Here is a 16112-nt window from a genome sequence, read left to right as displayed (position 1 = left end):
TCTCTAGTTTGTGATTCAGTGCTCCCTACTGTATGCTTGCCTTGCTTTCACCTAGAACCTAGGGCCATTACTTTCTGTAACCATTTCAGTGAGCTGCCATAGTTTCAGTCTGTACTGTCACCTGATCCAAGCATGCGCCAAAATATCACTGTTTCTGGCTCCTGTATTGCTGAATCTGCTTTGCAAACCCTTTGTTCCTTGAGCTTTCGCTTTAATTAAAATCCAGATTTAACAAATTCTCTCAGTGTGGACATATGCCATTCGCTTCCTTAGCTCCCATGCTGTATAACCCTAGCTTTCTAATAAACTTGTAAATACTTTATTAAATACAGTAATGGCATCCCCATGTGCAAGTGTGTGGCTCATGTGTCAAAATAAAGGCTGCTTGTGAATTTGTCAGAATATGAATGCTCCACTTGTGCTGCATTCAGCTTTTTTTTTTTTTTTTTTAATCAGCCACTTAATTCTTTCATGGTGTTTGGTTTAATTATCTGATTATTTTATGTGTTATATCAAGGTAAGTTTAATGTAAAGTAACATTGTATTCTGTGTGGTTACACGTATTTCATAGAAATTATTATTACATACTTTTCTGTTTAGTCATGCTGGCCATTTCTAAATCTATTTTCTTATAATTTAAATAACGTTCTCCAATTTGTCATTAATTTTAAAAACAATATTTCAGATTACTTTCTGTGAAATCCATTTTTAAAACAGAAGCTACCATTTACTATTTGTGGTACAGATAGATGTAGGCAACCTAATGTGAGAAAATCTATTTTTTGAAAAACAGCACAATTCTTTGCTTTAGAAAATAATAATTTATCTAGAATGACTTAAAAAGTAAATAGCAGATTCTACTAGTGAGTTTAGGAAAAGATAGACTATTATTCATGTAGTGTTCCAGAAAACCATTTTCCAAACAGAATCAGTTCTGTTGTTCTATCATTGTGGTATCTATTTTCTCAAAATCATGAATACTTTGATAAACGAGCAACTATTTGAGTACTAGTTTGTCTTATGCTAAATCTTTGTGTTAGGAAAGGATAATATTAAATGGATGTTCAGATCAGGATACAAGCACATATGTCTTAGAAGCAAAAGCAAGTATGGGCTTTCAAGTGTATTGGTACTATTAATCAGTTAGGATGCTGAAGAAATTCTAACAGCAATAGATATGCAAGATAGGGCCAACTAATTGTTGCACACATTTCTGAATTCATAATATTGACTGCTAACACCATATTGTAGTCTTTTCTGTTTCTCCTCCTTCATTTTATCTTATACTTTGATCTTTCCCTCAGTTTCCTGAAGTCTGCATTTCTTTCTTTTCTTCTGAAAGAAAGTTTTAGGGTGACTCGGTCTTGGATCCCAAACTTTAATTCAAGAACTGGCCGGCGTCATTTGTAGTTCTGGCTTTAATCTCCTCATTTCTCCCTTTTGCTGATCTCCTCCCTGTGGAGGAAACAAAATCACATCCTAGGAATGTGAGCTATAACAAGCTTCTTAACCTTTCTTTACTTTGCTGTCTTCACTATTTTACTAGTGAGTATAATTCTTATTTTACTCATTTTGAAAAACCTTTTGAAAATTGAATGTGTGCCTCAATTTAAAAATACAAAGTGGTGGGCTGGGGATTTATCTCAGTGGTTCTGGCGCCTGCCTCGCAAGCGCAAGTGCCTGAGTTCGATCCCCAGTTCCAAAAAAAGTGAAAATACAAAGTGGTGTTGGTTTGTTTGGTTTTCAGTTTTAATAGTACCTTCAATGTAGAAAATTTACAATAAGTGCTTATCACCCTGTTTAAAGTTTTCAAATTGTTTCCAAACAGGAATTGGCTACCAAAAGAAATAAATCAAGATATACTAATTGTGGACTGTTTCTGTTCTTAACATCTTTGACCATAATTTGCAGCTGCTGTTCCCTAATAGTTTGCAGCTAAATCCAAGTGATTAGGAAGTATGAATGACAGTTATTCCATTTATAATGCCCTGTAGAAGCACTTCCTGTGACAAGTAAATACAATTCTGTGATTTTTAAGCACCCCTGCTCCTCTCCCTCACTCTTTCCAACCAAGGTCCTTCCTTGCGCCAGACAAGGGCTTTACCACAGAATTGCATCTCTGGCCCTAACAAAAAAAGGTGTTTTTTCTCTTGGTGGTGGTGAGGTGAGAGTCTCATTGTGTTGCCCAGACTGGTCTCAAACTCCTAGGTTCAGATGATTCTCCTGTCTCAGACTCCCAAGTAACTGGAACTACAGTATGGGTATATGCTAGCATGGCGGAGTATGCCATTCTTCAAGTTACAGTGCCATTTATGGAATCTATTTTATTTTATCTGAAATTTGTCCTTTTATTTATTCAACAAATTATTTTTTATTAATTTTTTCAATATATTGGCTAGTCTCCCTGTATTTCTTAGCATTTTGCTTTAGAACCTACATCTCTGTAGAAGGATGGCTAATGTACAGCTTTTTCTCTTTTAACCTTGATACGTCTTTGCCTTGGAAAGAACCTAGAATATGGGTTTTTAAAACTAAGTACTATGAAATGAAATCAGAATTTATATTTAATTTATGGATTTGACATGAAATGTTCCCTCAGTGAGGTGAAACAGGGTATAAGATTAGAAATTGAATACTCTGGGTGTACATTTTAATCTGTATCTAATAAAATACTTGCCTATAGATGTCCCTTAAAGTAATTAAGCATATAATTTTTTTTTTCTAGCAACTAATTTTAAAATGTTTGAGAAGTAGGATTTTAAAGATAGGAAGTTTTAAAATTGATTGTAGAGCAGTACTTCTATACCTCCTGTACTTTTATAATTTTAAACATTTCTTGTTCATATAGACATTGTGCTGTTGAGTAGTGAACTCATTTAAAATTTATTTTTCAGATGAACCAGAAACTCGGGATGCATGGTGGGCAGAAATCAGACAAGAAATAAAATCCCATGCTAAAGCACTAGGCTGCCATGCTGTCGTGGGCTACAGTGAATCAACTAGCATCTGGTAAAGGATAACTCGCTGTTCTAGATGCTGTCATCTGGAAGATGTCAATTGTCATCTTAAAGGGGAAACTTTATGTAAATATAAAGAACATGGGAGGAGTGGATAGTGGGACATTCTAGAGAATGGACCTTTCAGCACAGTTGATCAAGTTTAATGTGCCATCTTTCCCACTAATGCACTGCTGAAGTTAGGGGATGCTGCTCCCCAGAGAGCCTCGGGCTGTCCATTGAAGTGGAGATAGAATAGCCCTTCACATCCAAGTCTTTGAGGGATTGAAGGAAGAGAGAATACTGGCAAATGGAGAGAATTAACTGTAGGTCTAATATACTCCATTTGGCAACTTTGCTAACTTCTTTCATTAGGATACTTGAACCCTCGATCTTTTATAAATGAATTTGCGGAATGTCTTTAAAGTTTGTCTGTAAGCTCACTCTGCCTGCCCTGACTAACTAGAATGTAACTTTGTCCTGCTAACAGAACATCTTTTTTAACTGCTGAGTTAGGAAGGGGCTTCCATACTCCTGGTTCTGAGCTGTTTTTTTTCTCCTGCCTTTCATCAGAACTACAGTGCTTTTCCACTGTTCATAGTTGTCTATCTCCAAATATGTTTCTGCCTTCTTTCTAACTTCTCCACCATCTCTTTCATTATACACGATTGGCCCTTTCTAGCAGCCCAAGTTGAATTTTCTCAGTATTGAGTCATCCATTGTCACTTGACTTTTAATCATATTTTGGACCCTGCTATCTCTTATGAATACTTCACCTAAAAAAAAATTGAAGTTATTATTCTCAGATTACAATTTAATGTTTTTCCACCAATCTCATTTGCTCACTTATACCTAATTTGTTTTGCCCTTATTATCTTAAAGCAAGTATTTTCCCAGTCCCTTTCTTGGGTTCTGGCTTTTCTTGGTGTTTTGCCAAATTTGAACCCTACTTCCAACCCCTTCATAAGTTTTTTTTGTTTTTGTTGTTGTTGTTTGGGTTTTTTGTTGTTGTTTTTTTGAGACAGGGTCTCACTATGTAGTTGAGACTGACCTGGAACTCACTGTGTAGCCCAGGCTGGTCTCGAACTCATATCAATCCTCCTGCCTCAGCCTCCTGGGAGCTGGGATTATAGGCATGCGCTGCCACACCTGGCCATAAGTTTATGATTGATGTCATCTAGAAACTGTTTTGACCTTCTGCTATCTCATTTTCCACCTTTTATTTTTGGATAATTCATACTGCTAGAGCCTCTGGTCTTATGGTTGATCATTATGGTTAGAAAAATCATTAAAATATAATAAATATGGGTATTAGAGCAATATTATTTAATCTTCTGTAGGGTATTTCTTTTTCTGTTACAGAGCATGAACTACTTTCAAATTGTTTGATTCCTAGTGTAGCTGTTCTACTCTTGTTAACTACCAACTTTGTAATGTGCATTCTGCCTTATTCTGCTGTAGATATTTTTGCTTTATGCCTGGATTTAGCATCATGTTATCAGCTGTGGAAGATGTGATTTGGTTGATTAAGAGACAGGGTCTTGCTATGTAGTTCGGGCTGTCCTTTAAATGAATATAACACAATCTGGCCTTGAATTTGTGGCAGTCCACAGTCTCCCTGTGCTGGGATTATAGCTGTGTGCCACCACACATTACATGATTTTAAAAGATGAAGTTCTTGCCATCAGATTTACATTCTAATGGAGAATTATGAGAAATATAATATATGTTATTACCCTCCCCCACGGAGATTGAACCCAAGGTCTTACACTGAGCTATATTCTCCCAAACTTTATGTTTTATTTTGAGACAGGGTCTCATTAAATTGTACAGTCTGGGCTTGAACTTGGTGACCCTCTTGCCTCAACCTCCCAAGTGTTAGGATTACAGGCACGTACAACCACAGCCAGTTTAACACATTTTATGACTGCAGTATCCCAAGATGCTGTGTTCCCTGTGGGCTGGAAGTCAAAAGGATTGGAAGGAAGTGTCAGTGACATAATGATGCTTCGACTGAATCTTGGAAGATAAATATTACATAAATGAAGGAAGGAGGCACGGGGAGAACGTTCAGAGCTACAAAATAGCATGTGAAGAATGCCAGACAGTATAGATTCAGCATGGCTGCAGACAGGTCACAGGTGCAAGAGTCACTGAACTAGTCGATTGAATTTACTTACAAGTTTCAGTTTATCTGCCAGAAACTTCTTGACCCTTCCCTCTAGATGTTAAAAACCTTTGTATTTAAATACCATTTTACTAATTTCTTCTAACTGTCGTACCTGCTATTACTGGAATGAACTCTTTGGAATGTACACCTGCTTTTGTTTTGGTTAAGAAGCTGCAGAGGCTCTGTATTCTTCTGACAACTTCAGTGCCCACTTACCTTTTAAGCCTAATGTTCCCTGCTCACTCATAGTTCAAGTGACTCTTCCTGTGCTTTTAAGTTTGTGTTCTATTTACTCCCTCATTCAAGCATTTCTTCCCTAGGTTGCTAGTTATCTCATTATCGTCCGGTAGTTATGTTGATTGTTCAATCATTTTAACTTTCAAAGTAAGTGATATGTAATAAAGACTTTTTCAAAATTCATTTAAAATCATACACACACATATATCACAGAAGCTCCATTTGCTATATTTTGGATACCTTTATAATTATTTGAGTTCAGATTAAGCTATAACAACATAGATGCTTGCATAGTTATGCTTTTGAAATCATTTTGAAAGACTATTTTGAAAAATGTCTTCATACAGTTTAATGGATTCAGTAGTATAGTTTGAAACATTTTAATCTTTCAGGGACTAGTATATTAAATATACTTTGTTTTAGTTTTTAATTTGTAAAGGATTCTTCATGCTCCATTTTAGGCAAAATTTTGGGGGGGGTTGTGCCTGGGGATCAAACCCAGAGCACTGTGCGTGCTAGGTAAGCACTCCACCACAGCCACACCGACAGCCCATTATTTCTAGCCTTTAACCTAGGTTTTAATAGATAATTGTGGATATTATTTAACATTTAATAGAATTCTGTTTGAATTTAATTTGTCACTCCTGTAATTATTTTGATATTAGTAGGAGTTATACTGGATGAAAATACTAACTTTTTAAAATATTTATTTTGTTTTCCAGTGAAGAGGTCTGTATTTTATCAGCATCCGGCACAGCGGCTGTACTGAATCCTCGATTTCTGCAGGATGGCACCGTGGAGGGCTGTTTGGAACAGAGGTTGTCCTGGCAGCCTGGCTTATTTCTAGAAGGGCCACAAGGGAGGCTTACAGCAGTGTAGTGTAGAAGTCGGGACCGAGCCCTGCAGTGACTCTTAACTAACCGGTGGTTGTAGAGGAGTAGGGGTTCTGGACTGTGTGAGACACATTATTATTTCTAGTATCTCCATAAGTGACACTCAGGTCTACAAATTGCAGAATTGCAAATTACTCTTCGGTTTTGTCATAATGTAAAAACAATTTCTTTTATTTGGCTGTTCTCTTCCTTTTCCTCTTGTCTTGCCTTCAAAAACAGGAAAAGGTCGTGAAAGAATTTTCCTAAAGTTCTTATTTCACAAAATAAAGCCACATTGTACAAAACTGTATGAAAAATTTTAATACCTGTGAAACAGAAAGTGAAAGCATTGGGTAAAATGAGCTCACTTTTTGGCTTATTTAATTATTGGTCACTTTTAACCTGTTATCTATAAATATCAGCAATACTTTCTATAAGTAGTTAAAACTACCAAATAAATATTTTAATATGTGAATAGATCTTAAAATAAGCACACAAATACATGCACAAATATAAACCAACTATTAGTTTGATATCAGTCTACCTGGATAAAAACATTAACCTTTATAGCCATCATAGGTATTTTTGCTTTTTTTCTCCTAGTATTAATATGTTAGGTATAAATTAAGGAAGTAAGAATATTCTGTATCTGTTCAGATTTGTTACAGATTTGCAAGTCTCTGTAACAAAGCTGTTCTAGCTCCAGTAGTCAGAAGAGGACCTTTGGTCAATGCCCATTAAATGGGTAGTCACCCTTCTATATTACAGATGCTTATTCTAAGTAGGGGACATTTTGAAAGGTTAAGCAACTTTTCCAGGGTCACACAGTTATCCTCAGCTCTGCCAGATTTTGCTCTTGTGTTGTTTTTTTTGTTGTTTTTTGTTTTTTGAGACAGGGTCCCACTATGTAGTTGAGACTGACCTGGAACTCACTATGCAGCCCAGGCTGGTCTCGAACTCACAGTGACCCTCCTGCTTCAGCTTCCCAAGTGCTGGGATTACACAGGTGCACGACCATGCCTGGCAATTTTGTTCTTTTTTAAAATGTAGCAGGATGCTGTCTCCTCAGGAAAAAATATCTAGAAGTAATTTCATGTCGTTTAGAGGATACTGTGAAGATTCAGTGAAAATAACGTATAAAAGGAATCTGTAAAAAGCCCGCAGAAATATATATGTATATTTCTTTTTACTTCCCCTTTTAAATTTGCCTGACAAGTCTCAGCTTCTTGTGGAGATTGGGACCCATGTCTTTCCAGGGCCATAGAAGATGTGGATTTGTGAAAGTCCAAGGTTCTCACTGGAGCTGCCCTCTGTTCCCGTGCTCTTGACTTCCTCAAATTTAGTGACTGAAAAAGTGCTTAGCTGGCCTTGGTTTATGGTTGTGATCCCAGCATTTGGGAGGCTGAGGCAGGAGGATCACCTCAAATTCTAGGCCAACATGGGCTATATGAGTGATTTCAAGTCCAGTGTGGAATACATAGTGAGACTGACTCCGAAAACTGAATTAAGAGAGTGCTTAATCATTCTAAAATGAACTCACAAAGAGTGTCATCTAGAGAACATTTTACAGTGAATGGGAGGTTGGTGGTGGTATAGTTGTGGCTAATTTGAGTCGTTATGATGGCTTGAGTTTCCAGAAAGGTTAAATTGGAAGTGAGAGATTTTATTTTTAATTTGTTTTTCTTATTAAATGAATTGGTTTTTATGTTAATTTTTTTGAACTGTTGGGATGTTTGCTTACAATTTTTTTCCTTAGGAATTTTTAAATATTTATCAGCCAGTACTCTGACTTCCCTCTCCCTATTTTTATGTGGTATCCCCTCAAAATGTTTGAGACTGTAGTGATCTATTGGTCAGGTGGTAAATCATCAAACATAGAACTGGTACACAATAACTTTATTGTATAAGGCTTTTCTCTCCTAGGCACAGTGTATGGCTCTGATTTTGTGGTCACTTGTAATTCTTACCAGTCGTAGTTGTACTCTTCACTACTCCTCTGTGGTAGAAGCTGCATAGCTTATACACAAGTACTATATACATAGTATGTATTTTTGAAAAATCCATAGGTCTTTCAAGAATGCCTTTTTATTTTGTGCAAGGGATCCAGCCTAGGATAGAATGCCTTATTTGTTTATTTTTCTTACTGTGCTTATGTAGGCTTGAAGAGAATTTGCCTGTAGGCTGTGGATTTTGCCATATACCATACGATGAACTGAACATGCCGTTTCCAGCTCATCTCACATATTGCTATAACTGCAGGAAACAAAAAGTTCCTGATGTTCTCTTTACAACTATAGACCTCCCCACAGATGCAACGGTCATTGGAAAAGGTTGTCTTATTCAGGCAAGGTATGCTGGTGAAGACAGTACTTGGTGTCCCTGAAAAATTATTAGATATGGAGTCAAATCTGTTTTCAGATGTGTATTGTTTTCTACCTGTTTGATTCTGGCTAAGCTGAATACTTTTATTGGAAGTTTTGTATTTTATTACATGTACAGTTGGGAGTAAAAATACCTTCTGTATAAAACTTCAAATAAGTTTATATACAAAATCATTTAAGTTCTTCACAAATGTATTAACCTGCCTACGTGCTTAGGTTGTGACAATGTGGACTGCTTTAATGACGTAAGATACATACTATGGCAGTTGGTGGTTTTTTTCCTTTTAAATATTGCTATGCAGTGTTTGACTATTTCACTAAGCTGTTGAGAGTTCTTTTCAAAGGTGCTGAAGTAGGAAACCCTGAACTGTGAGCACATACAGCAAGCAGCTGTAACTGTCAGGTCCCCAGGGATTTCCGTTTTCATCTCTCTTAGGGTCTCAGCAGTAGTGGCACAGTTGGTCATTTCTCCATTGTGAGATTCCTTTGACCTCTCAGTGCCACTCCTTCTGTTTTTTCTTACCTTAATGTTAGGCTTTAGCCTTCTTGTTGACTCCTCATTTCTTAATTTCGAGACCCATGGGTCCTGACCTTCTTTTAACTCATAGATCTGTATGTTCTCTATGTATCTATGAACTCCAGATTTATACTCCTACTCCAGAATGTCCTTCTCAGCCTCAGACCCATGTTACCTGTCTACTTTGCACCCCATTTTGCTATATCATAGGCATCTCGTGCTTGTTCACAGTTAAACTGTTGACTTTCTCCATTTTATTAGTCTTTTGGATTTATTTTTCTATCTAGTTCTTCATGCCAAAATTGGTATTCTTTCATATTGTCTTCTTTATTAGCCTCTCCACGTCTAATTCATTACAGTCCTGTTAAGTTTGCTTCTGAAATATATTTCTAATCCATTTACCTTTTCTCCTCTTATATCTTAGACCTTTCATTTGGGATTGTTTTTCTTTTTAGTGAAGAATTAGCTGTTTTTGCCTGAAAAATGTGTTTATTTTGTGTTTACATTTAAAACATCTTTTGGGCTGGCAGTTTTCTTTCAGCATGTTGAGGATGGCCTTTTACCATTGCCTTCTGCATTTCATTGCTACTGTTGAGAAAGTTGAGACTACCTTTGAAGGTAGTCTATCTGGTACATATTAGAAGATTGTTATTTAATTTTTAAGTTAAATTAATTTTTCTTCTGCTTTCCATTCATCTATGATCATATGGAACCTGTGATTTTTAAATTATATTGTCTAGTGATTTTGAGCAGTATTAAGTCATTTCTAGAGATTAAAAAAAAGTTTTGTTAAAATATTTTTTTTTGGTGAAAGTTCATGCAGTGACAAAAATGGCAGAAAAGATTATTGCTATAACTTTATAAACCTATTTGAAAAAACTAGATGTTCTGTTCAAGTCACACTTTTGGAAAGTTTTTGCATTTAGACATTTTTTTTAAGCTGTTGGAATACTATCCACTAACTGAATTATTTGCTTTTACAGGTTATGTCGCTTAAAAAAGAAAGCACAAGCAGAAGCAAATGCTACAGCTATCAGCAATCTCCTGCCTTTTATGGAATATGAAGTTCACACTCAGCTCATGAATAAGCTAAAACTCAAGGGGATGAATGCCTTGTTTGGGCTCAGAATTCAGATCACAGTGGGCGAAAATATGTTGATGGGCTTAGCAGTAAGTTTAGAAGCTTTTGGTTTTATTTTCTGGTTTCTATAAGTTGTATAAGATTCTGTTTTATGTGATTCAAAGTCTTTTTAAAAGAATTAGCTAAAGAAACTGACATCAAGACCTTAAGGATTGGGTATATCTCAGGTAGTGAAGAATCTAGTGTTAGGCTTTCACAAATTTTAAAGGTACTGTGACCCTAACCTCAGTAGTTCTATTTCTAAACTTTACCAGTTAGGCCAGTTTAGAATGTGAGAACCATTGAGCTGGACTTTATTATTGTTTATATATTGCTAGAATAGGGTTTCTCCGTACTGGTGCTGGTGAAATTCAGGGCCGGAGGATGTTTAGCACCGTCCCTAGCCTCTCCCAGCTGGGACCACCAGAAATCTCCAGACTTTGCCAAATAACCTTTAGGAGCAAAATTGTCTCTCTGTGAGGACCGTACACCAAAATAATCTTTAGGGTTTTTTTCCTTTTTATTGAGTTTATTGGTGCTTTTTAAGTATAAAGTTACATTCATCATTGGGATCTTGTCCCTTTACATGATAGATCTTGGTTCTCATTTTTTCTCTGTTCCCCTGCCCTCCCTCTACTCCCTCCACCCTCCCCTATTTACAAAGACTTTGTTTCCATTTTTTCCTTTTGTCATATTTTTACTTTTCCCTTAATTCCTTTTGTTTTCATGGAGAAAATAAAGCAAAACATGTGAGACACTGCCTATTATTAGAGAATGAAGGTTCATCATAAATGTGTACTTTTGGCAAACAGTAAAATGTATAATAAAATACAGGCGTTCTTAAGGGCTGATGAACTATGAGTCAGAAAAATGTCTCTCTTGCCCTTTATGTTCACCTTGGCTTGTTAGACGATGGGTTTTGAGTAGAAAGACATCAGTGGGAGAAGTCAGTGCTGCCTGTTAGGTGGCAAGAGCCCCAGAGAACTGCGTATCTGTGAGACATAAATTGGTCATATAAAATCTGATCCATATTTATGGACATCCTCTCATGTGCTAGGCATTTTCCTACCCAGAATTTTTGTCTGTCACTGGCAACTTTCAATTGGGAATTCTTTTGCCATCTAAGATATGCATAGATACTTAATTTTTCAAAAAGTTATGAAAGAAATCTGTTTTCAGTGTACTTTTTAAATTAAAAAGCAAAATAGTGTTCTTTTTTCATGTATCCTTTGTATAAAAACAAGTATGTAAATATTTGAGCTTATTGTGTGTTGTGATAAACTAGGTATCATTTTTTTAGCAAGAGCAGTATGTAATAATCAAGTAATCTGGTTTATACTAAGATATTTGATATTCAGTTTTAATTTAAAGAAAAAGTGTTCATCTTAATTCAGTGATCTACAACATGCTTAGCAAGGATGTAACAAATTCATAATTCATGCTGAATACAAGAGTAATGATCAGTGGATGCATATGGAAACTAAGACCAGAATTCATATTGAAAGGTTTGAAAAATACTTTGCCTACAGTACCAGACATTTCTGTCTGTCCCATGAAACAAGTTTATGATACTGGTGAAAGACCTTCCTCAAATACTGCCTTGCTGATTTGTGTTAGTGTTTTCCTTCTCGGTCGTTAGTAACAATAGTTGCAACTGTTTGACATTTTGATGTTTGTGCTTTGTTATAATTTGTGCAAGACTTCAAGAGTAGCTTGCATCTTAGGTAATACTCTGAGCGGCTACCAAGTGTCTGACCCTGATACTCTGGAAAGAATGTAATATTTTTACTTTATAAGAGGAGAAAACAATGCTGTGATAGGTTTTGACTCCAGTGTATTATGGTTACTTGTGCTGGAACTGGATTTTAGACCCAGGGCTCTCTGATTTTACAGTCTGTTCATAACACCTCTAGGCTGTTGCCTCCTTCATGAATGGGGTAAGAAAGCCCACAGATGGTGTGTGGAGGTTCATGTGGCATAGCAAGGGTTCTTGTGACTGCATAGGTGTCACAATGAACTGGTGAGCAAATCAAGATCAGTTTCATCTCCTAGGCAGATTTCACCAGGGACATCCTTTTTCGGGTAGCCTTTGACAAAATTGGCATTTGATTAATTTTTTAAAAATAGTAATTAAAAAATTCAAATTATGTGTATATCCCATTTTGCTCCTTTGATGTTAATTATTTGATGTTTATACCTTATTTTTTGCTCTGATTGTATTAGAATAAATCTAAATGCACATGTAAATTTTATCTTGTACTTTCCCATGGTAGTTTCCCAGTAATAATAATAATAATACGTAGTAATTGTTAAACCATCAGAAATTAATACTTAATCAAATATTTAAAACAAACCTGTGAGATATTTTTCTTGGTGATTATGGAGGTAGAATTATGGAGGCAGTGAAAACTTCTTAGGTATTGTAGGGAGAAACATTTAAATTCAGATCTCTTCACATTTATTGACTGTGGTCTTGAATACGTTCAATAGCTTTTTTGGACTTCAGGTTTGTTTGTTTGTTTTTTGACTTGCAAAAGTTTTCATTTTATTTTTGCCCCTATTGAAGTTTGACTTTTTATTGTTTTGCTAGGCTATTTTATCTTGCAATTTATTTTATAGTTAAAAGATTTAAAAACTTTAAGAATAAAGTTGGTTCTGCACTGAAAAGTTAATTAGTTCCCTTTGTAACAGTTGTTCCCTCCCTGCCCAGGGTTCTCCCCAGAAAAAAAGTTACGTTTTGTGCCCCCTGCTAGAGACAGCCATGCCTGTACTGCTTCTTTATTGTCTTTCCTACAGAGCAAAGATCATGTCTGTAAACGTGAAGATTTAAGATCAGTATTTTTTCAGGTAGTTTGTGTGATTATTTCCCCATCCCTTTTCCAAGTCTGCCACAGGTGTGTATTTAGCAGCTTTACCCACACCTGGTGGTATTCAGATTGCGGGGAAGACACCTAATGACAGCTCCTATGAACAGCACATCTCTCACATGCAGAAGAAGATAAATGACACAATTGCTAAGAACAAAGAGTTATATGAAATCAATCCTCCCGTAAGTAAAATAATCAACATTGTGAACATACTGGTTTTGTTCAGATATTAGTATTTTTCTAGGTTAGCTAATATTCAACATAAAAGTTCTGGTTTTTATTTTTAAATTTTAATTGTTTAGAGTGACTGATGTCTTTGTTGAAATGCTGCCTTTGGGGGAAGCTCTACCCTGACCATGCTTTTCAAAAATTGCAACTCTTCTGTTCAGTTTTGGTACTTCCTATCACCCTCCTCTCGCTGTCTTTGGTAACTTACTTGTACTCTGTGCATGTGTATGTGATTGAGTGTGTGTGTGTGTGTGTGTGTCCGTGTGTGTGTGTGACTTCTGTCATCTGCACACACACACACACAAAGTGTTCAAAATCTAAAATTTCTAAAATATAAGACTTAACTGTATTGTCAGTGATACAGTGAACAGAGGCATGACAGAATTCTGTACTGCTGGAAATCATAAAATGTGATATCTAGTGAGAAGAACATTGCCCTGAGAAACAAAAGAACTAACTACCTTAGACAGGTTCCTCATTTACCTAGTTTCCAAATATGAGCAAGTTGCTTTACTACTGAGTTGTAACTCTTGTTTTTCATTGTGGCCTCGATAATGCACATCATGTTAAATTTATAGGACAGAATAATTTATAGTGCAAAAAGATAAGAGGATATGAAAATGCCCCATAGATTGTTACGTTACAGAACTGCAGTAGTACACATTCATCCAGGGTGTACACTGGTAGTGAATATTAAAACTTCTAATTTTTTAAAAACTCCTACTTACAATATCCTTGTGGGTTTTTTGTTTTGTTTTTGTTTTTGGTACTGGGAATTGAACTCAGGGCCTCGCACTTGCCAGGCAGGCGCTGTGCAGCTGAGCTACATCCCCAGCTCAGTGTCCTTGCTTCTGAAAAAGGAAGCTCTGGTACACCAGTGACAGGGCTCTCCCGTTTGCTCTTGTGGTCACACACACACATTCTTCTGGTACTGTTTGTGGCCAACAATGACTTAGAACCTGTATTAGGTTCAGGTGATTGGCTGTGTAACAGGATAAAGCTCACTAATCCATATGGGATTGCACCATACACTGATTGTAAAATGATCATTATTTTAGCTGTTAAAATGTATCTCATTTAATAATGTGCACTGCATATACATGCATGGTATATGTGTACATGTATATGTATCGGCTCACATATTCACCACGTTTATCATAATTCACTTTTTACTATGTGGAGCTTTGAAAAGTTAGCACTGTGTGAGAAGGGATATAAAAGATTAGTATGCTAGCTTGAGAATTACATCTTTAGATCTTTATGGCTAAGTAGGGCTTTAAAATGCTAAGCAGAAGATACACATAGCTAGGAGTGATCAGTTTCTGAGTTTATTGTCGTGTCCTCTCTGTCCGTTAGGTGTCAGTGTTGCCTTGTATCCATGACAGCTGTATTTCTAGATTAGTGCATCAATAGGGGCACTAATTATGAATAAAAGGAAATATCTATATTCTCTATAGTCATAAATGTTATATAGAGAGTTCATTGAATATATTTTATAGGCTTTTATTTTTAACCCATTGGAAGCAGTTAATATAAAAGTTTATAACCAAACTAAGAAAATAATCCTCCTGTGATATAAGCATATGTGTTTCTTTTAGGAGACATCTGAAGAGGTTATAGGATCGCCCATCCCAGAACCCAGACAACGCTCAAGACTTCTGAGATCTCAGTCAGAAAGCTCTGATGAAGTTATAGAATTGGATCTTTCCCATGGAAAAAAAGATGCTTTTGTTTTGGAGGTAGTGTTGCATTATGCTTTTCTTTTTTTTTTTTGGCAGTTTAGACTCAGATCCTAAATTGATATGGTACCTTGTATTATTACACTGTTTTAAATATCTAAAAAAACAAAAATGATTCATGATAGAAATTAGAATTGAAAATACAAGAACTTAGTGACTGACATAGTAATGCAGATGGTTCTGTAACAATTGGCAGAAGGGTTGAAATAATAGTAAAATAGATTAAGCATCCCTAATCTAAGAATCCAAGAAAAAGTTTTGGATTTTGGAGCATTTCAGATTTTTGGAGCATTTTGGATTTTATAATTAGAGATGCTCCTTTCTTAAAGTCTTTGTAAATATTCCGATATCTGAAAACCTATGAAACGTGAAACACTCCTGATCTCAGGTTTTTTGGATGAGGGATACTTTACCTGCAACATTAAACAGTTGGAGTTATTTGTGTAAATTTAAATGAATTTAAGTAAATGTTTATGTGCTATTCTTTAGCTTATTATACTTATTAACTGCCTTTTATGATAATGTTGCTATTAAAACAGAGCTTTAAAAAGTCTGTTATCTTCTATACAAGCAGTTTCTTGCAGCAGGGACCTCCACCCCATCCCTGCCCCTGTAACTGCTGGCCCCTGCTCTGCTGCAGATAAAATAAACAGCAAGATTTTTGTTAATAGAGTACTGTTATGACCTGACTTCTCAGGAATTTGCCTTCCTTCAAGGCTGACCTCCCCCTGGTACTGACAGGGCAGACAGTTACATTTCTGTAAATGAAGTCTTGTAACCTTTAAGGACCTGTATGCCCTTGAAAGACACAGATAAGGTTGGCAACTGTGTTCCTGTACACAAAGTTAGACATTTTGAAGTTACTGAAACTTGGCTCTCAAGGCTAACCTGTAAAACTGTCATTGAGTAAAAAAAAAAAAAAAACAACTCTTTGTTCTTTCCGTGCCTCCAAATTCTTTGTCCCTTTCCCCTCCAAACATATATA

The 16112-nt window shown here is 36.1% G+C and overlaps 1 protein-coding gene across 20 annotated transcripts in view; it reads left to right on the top strand.

Annotated features, from left to right (window-relative positions):
* C2cd5 (C2 calcium dependent domain containing 5) overlaps positions 1-16112 on the top strand; it is a 91225-nt gene that overhangs the window by 51229 nt on the left and 23884 nt on the right. For all 20 annotated transcript variants that reach the window (XM_010615500.2, XM_010615489.2, XM_010615470.2 and 17 more), the window contains 6 exons: positions 2895-3009; positions 6126-6221; positions 8433-8624; positions 10157-10343; positions 13178-13342; positions 14987-15127. In XM_010615500.2, the coding sequence (XP_010613802.1) occupies positions 2895-3009; positions 6126-6221; positions 8433-8624; positions 10157-10343; positions 13178-13342; positions 14987-15127 (896 nt within the window). The remainder of the gene's footprint in view (positions 1-2894; positions 3010-6125; positions 6222-8432; positions 8625-10156; positions 10344-13177; positions 13343-14986; positions 15128-16112) is intronic.

The sequence above is a fragment of the Fukomys damarensis genome, unplaced genomic scaffold (genome assembly GCF_012274545.1).
Source record: "Fukomys damarensis isolate Sample0158 unplaced genomic scaffold, DMR_v1.0_HiC HiC_scaffold_19, whole genome shotgun sequence".
NCBI classification, from domain to species: domain Eukaryota; kingdom Metazoa; phylum Chordata; class Mammalia; order Rodentia; family Bathyergidae; genus Fukomys; species Fukomys damarensis.
The sequence above is the reverse complement of the archived record's forward strand: the minus strand, read 5'-3'. Positions and strand labels throughout refer to the sequence as shown.